This window comes from Poecilia reticulata, linkage group LG16 (genome assembly GCF_000633615.1).
Source record: "Poecilia reticulata strain Guanapo linkage group LG16, Guppy_female_1.0+MT, whole genome shotgun sequence".
NCBI lineage: Eukaryota > Metazoa > Chordata > Actinopteri > Cyprinodontiformes > Poeciliidae > Poecilia > Poecilia reticulata.
In genome coordinates this window covers 890,771-895,795 of record NC_024346.1, presented here as the reverse complement: position 1 = coordinate 895,795, position 5,025 = coordinate 890,771, and the positions used below count along the sequence as shown (strand labels likewise).

At 49.5% G+C, this 5,025-nt stretch overlaps 1 protein-coding gene across 1 annotated transcript in view; it reads right to left on the bottom strand.

Moving 5' to 3' along the window:
- Nucleotides 1–5,025, bottom strand: part of iqgap3 (IQ motif containing GTPase activating protein 3) — a 33,037-nt gene that overhangs the window by 4,133 nt on the left and 23,879 nt on the right. Inside the window, exons 18-23 of the mRNA XM_017309351.1 lie at nucleotides 3,658–3,828; nucleotides 3,501–3,584; nucleotides 3,013–3,084; nucleotides 2,861–2,930; nucleotides 316–524; nucleotides 86–238 (exon numbers count right to left, since the gene is read on the bottom strand). Coding sequence (XP_017164840.1) covers nucleotides 86–238; nucleotides 316–524; nucleotides 2,861–2,930; nucleotides 3,013–3,084; nucleotides 3,501–3,584; nucleotides 3,658–3,828 — 759 coding nt within the window. The remainder of the gene's footprint in view (nucleotides 1–85; nucleotides 239–315; nucleotides 525–2,860; nucleotides 2,931–3,012; nucleotides 3,085–3,500; nucleotides 3,585–3,657; nucleotides 3,829–5,025) is intronic.

Below are 5,025 nucleotides of genomic sequence, written 5' to 3'. Positions count from 1 at the left end.
GCAGCAGGCAGAGCAGGCCGGACTCACCTGCAGCAGGCAGAGCAGGCCGGACTCACCTGCAGCAGGCAGAGCAGGCCGGACTCACCTGCAGCAGGTAGAACAGGTGCTGGTAGGCCTCCAGTTTCTCCCTGCGGTCGCGGCTCAGGGCCTTCAGCCCTTTGCTTCTCTCCATGTCCATCAGGTCCGACAGGTGATCCTTGTTCTTCCCGGTCAGCTTCTTGCAGTGGGACACCACTTCCTGTTGGAGGCACGAGTCATAACCAGCAATGTGGTTCATAACCAGCAAAGCGGGTCGGAACCTGGAACGGCTCAAACCTGCAGCGTGGCCCGGTTCCGGACCAGCAGGCCGATCTTAAGGTCCATCAGGTCGAGGTCGGACTCCAGCCGCCGGTTAGCGCGGATGCTCCGCACCACTTCCTGCCGCAGCCGCAGAAGCTCCGCCTCCTCTCTGATGTCACCGTCTCCAAGGTCGAGCAGGTGCAGGAACCTCCTGATCACAGACAGGGGGGGCGTGTCCGAATGCACTGGGGAGGGGGAGGACCCAGTTAGTGACGTCACCAGTCAGGCACTGTGAACTCACTAGCAGTAGGAGTTGCACCGACTCGTCGATTCTTTACTCCGCAATGACTTTTACTGAGCCGGTCCACTAGTCGCAAACACCTGACAAAACTAATGAAAGATAAACTAGGTGAGTTCGTCAGACAGCTGGAATTGTATAAAAATGTTAATAATTTACCAAAAAGAAACTGAAAATTCCAGCAAAGGCCACCAGATTATGGGCGTTGCTTAGTGCAGCGGTTGGCGCGGCGCATATAGAGACTGTAGACCGGGATCTGGAGTCCGACTCCCGTCCTCGGTTCGCTGGGCCCGGGCCTCTCTGACCTCTCTGGCCTCTCTGACCTCTTCCTGTCGGATTGCTGTCAAAGGGAACTAGTGCCAAAAACATTTTAGTCTACAGGAGTGATGTGGGGCAACGCGTCATGATGTCTGGCTGTTTTATCCTCCAGCTGATCAGCGTCACTCTGCGTCTTCCAGCCTGGCAGCTTTACGCTCTTCTAACGTCTGGAAGCAAAGCTTCACCCTGAGGGTCAGCTGGAGGCGATGTCTGCCGCCGTCTGCATGTGGGTTCAGAGCCAATCAGCAGGAGGCAGCGCTGGGATCAGCCGTAACCTACGGGATCCGGTCAGGAATCAGGATTAGTTTGGTTGGTGATGCTCCGCTGTGGTCAGTGGGATCATTTAACTCCTAAATGTCCAGCGGTCAGCAGCATCAGCCGCTGGTTGAAAGAAAGTCAGACCCGACTTCTCTCTGCTGCTCACTTTTTCATTATCACGAAAAAGTTTGTGATAATGATCAGTTTCTTGTTCTTTTAATTCTGCATAATAGACTTAGTGAAAGTGGGTTTTTATCAATATTTGCCGTGAATGTAGCTGATAAAGCCTCCAAGTTGTTCAGCGTTTTGTGCTTACATCACTATGACATCATCGCGACTGAACTACTCTGATTCGACTTTCATCATGTTGTAGTCCAGTGGTCCCCAACCCCCGGTCCACAGCCCGGTACCGGACCGTGGACCAATTGGTACCGGGCTGCGCAAGAAATTAAATATTTCCGTTTTATGTATTATTTGAGTCTGGAGGATCTTTTATTTTGAAAATCCTTTAACCGGATTCTCTCGGTTACTTGCCGCCAACACTGAGGCCACAAGCAGCAAAATGAGTCAGAAACAGATCAGGTGTGTTTGGAAAGTTTCTCTGCAAAGGAGAGACAGGAGGATGGATTYATCCYGGACCGGKAGGTGAGTCCCACATTACAAGCCGCTCTGCGTAACATGCGGCGACCGGCTGCTAATGAGGCAATGAAGCTTCAAGCTGCTTCACCACGTAGAGACCAAGCAGGCTGTGGATATCAGCAACACTTCAGGTGTTATTGTCTCCATCACTCCCAGATGGACCGTCTGGTTGCAGAGAAACAAGCTCAGGGCTCCGTTAGTCATTATCGTGAGTTAAAGTGTTCACAAAAGTAAAATGTTCGTTTTTGTGGCGCTTCTGTTATTTAGAAGGGATATATAAACGTTACCATAGCGACCAGAGTCAGAGCGTTTGGGTCGAGAGGAGATGAGTAGAGCTTGTGAGTCTTAAGTCTGGTTTAGACGGAAAGATTTCAGAATGTCGGCCGATTCTCCAAACCTCTGTGACCACAGAGCTGATAAAGTCCAACAGGTTCGATCGGTTCGTGTGTCCAAGGCAGGAGGAGCAACACGAMCCGATTCCAGTCAGAACATCCCGATTCCAGAGGATAATCCAGGAAAACCCCCAACATGGCGGGAATTTAGAATAACCAACACGGATGAGGATGTAGAAACAACAGTGATAGTTTGTGGARTCATTTTAGAGATAAAAGATGTAACAAAAAGAAAAGGCGGTGGATGAAAGACGACGGAGCAGCCGCTCTATTTGCTGCTCTATGATTTGGAGGTGAATGTTTTTTTTCATAGTTAACATTTTTAACTGAATAAACATAATAATGACCTTTAGATTTAATAATAAACATTTCCACATATCATCTCCGATATGTCAGCTGTTGGGATTCCCCTCTGCTCTGACGTCACCGCGCTTTCTGATTGGCTGTCGTCACATTCAGCAGGTTGTTCTCGTTCCCAGTCAGGAAAAACCCCACAGGCTGCGATAAAARGGCCAAGACAACCAGAATCGGGTATATTCAGGCTTTAGCGAGAACACCAACATACCCCCCCCGACCGCAACAAAATGTCGAAGTCTTGACCGGTCCACGATCAGAAGAAGGTTGGGAACCACTGTTGAAGTCGATCTTAAGAAATATGAAGTYGTTTAACCCGTACCCAGCAGGCGGTACTGGTGCCGGGCCCGGCTGGCCCGGAAGAACGCCTGGATCTTCACCACAGCATCCACCTGTCGGAGGGATCACACCATTACCATGGAGACGTCACACACACCTGGACACCGGGTTCAGGTTAGAACCACGGAAACTCACATTCTGCCTCAAGAATCGGAGCCGGGTCAGAAATCTCCTCCTGGCGAGCCACATCCTCACCAGCGCCTGGATCTGCACAGCAGCGAACCACATAGCGTTAGCGTCCACCGCAGCAGCTAATGCTAGCATCCACATTGCTAAAGAAGAAACTTTGCTGAAGATTAAAATCTATGATCATCTCTGATGTTGAGCTCATGCAGTAATTTAGCAGTTTGAATTGAAAATGATGATTGTGTTGATATCTAGTTAGATTAAAATGTGATTMGTTGATTACAGACCCTGGATTGAACTCCATTATTCATTTTAATGTAGTCTGACTGCTAATCTGAACACATAAATCTGTTCATCTGGACATGCAGAACTAATTGTGGTTTCCAGAACCATAGATGTTCTGTGAGGTTCTGCTGGGTCGGATGTCCGGACTCCACCAGGTGAGTCTCATCTGAGGGTCTCCAGGTGAAGATGTTGTGACGGCCCATAGCGGTTACCTTGACGACGGAGCTCCAGTTCCTGTGGAGAAGCTGCAGCCGGCGGCGGTACGCCCTCTGCTGGATGAACCTCCTCCAGTGAGACTGAAGAACAGAGAGAGGCAGTGATGATGATGAAGATGATGATGAAGGTGATCTGAACAGCCGCAGCTCTCACCTGGATGACGACCACAGCAGCGCTCTGACCAATCAGGTAGTGCCGGCGACCCTCCAGCTGCTGCCTGACCAGGAAGCCCCGACAGCACGCCTGCAAGCTGACCACCAGGGCGGCGCTGCTGCGCCACAAGATGCCGCGGTTGTAAGATGCTGAAACGCTGCTCACTACTTCCTGCAGGGGGCGACAACAAGTCAGGCTCCAGCCAATCACGTCACTTCGCAATAAACAAAAAACTATCAGACACGATCAATATCAGTAGCCAGAATATTCAATTATTTACTGATGCGCACAGCATTCTGGGAGGCAGAGGCGAGCTAAGCTAGCTGGGTAGCATCAGCTCATTCACTAATACAAAGGACGAACCAATAATTATTGATAACAACTGAAATGAAACAGTGATACATTTCCAACCACATTGCCCAGCCAATCAGAGCCAAACTCATAAAGCTCCAGCCAATCAGAGCCTATGACACTAGACATGAATCGTGTCTCAGTCTACAGGCGCTTTTCCACCAGCCCCCTTACCGCTGCGATCCGGCGCGGCTGTTCTCTGATCTCAGTGCCTATTGAGGGTTAGCATTAGCAGGACGATGGAGGTACAGCACCAGAACCATCTGACTGGCTGCTGACTGCATTCATTGATTGGCTCCAAAACAACCTTAAAGTTTAGCTGTGGAGCAACATGCTGTCTGGGTTAGGCTGGTTCCTGCTCAGTTCAGGGGCCTCATGCAAAAAAGAGTTTTAACACTAAAACTTTGCGGACAGAAAGTTCTGAAAAGTGCGGCGCACCTKTCCTTTATTAACCCTAATCAGCGGGAAACAGCTGCTGCTCCGCCTTTCGCCTCCATTAATACATATTAATGTAAATTAGTATAAATACCTGGAAGTCTGTCGCCAGGTGAAGCAGTAACCATGGCAACCATCCTGGCTAACAGAAACTGGACGTTTATTCATAGCAGAATCATGTGAATAAGTTACAGAATAAAGATGCTTTATGTCCATAAGGCTCATTCACAGAGCGGGAGGCTGCAGCTGGACCGGTACCGGTACCAGTACTGGTACCAGTACCGGTACCGGTACCGCCCGGCTCCTGCTCCAAGTTCTGCTCAGACCCAGGAGGATCAGTCTGGATGAAGCTAATCACCAATAAACCATCAGATCAGTCTGATCAGTGATCAATCCTCCCTCTGGATCCTCCATCAGAGCCAAAGCTCCACACAAGTTTTGTCCTGGCAGCTGGAGGAGGAGCAGCTCATCCTGATAACTTTGCCTGTGAATTATTTTTAAAGTCACAGTTTTTATAGTTATATTTATCGACATCATAACTGGATTACTTCAAACCTAAAGACCGGGAGATTTTCTCACTTT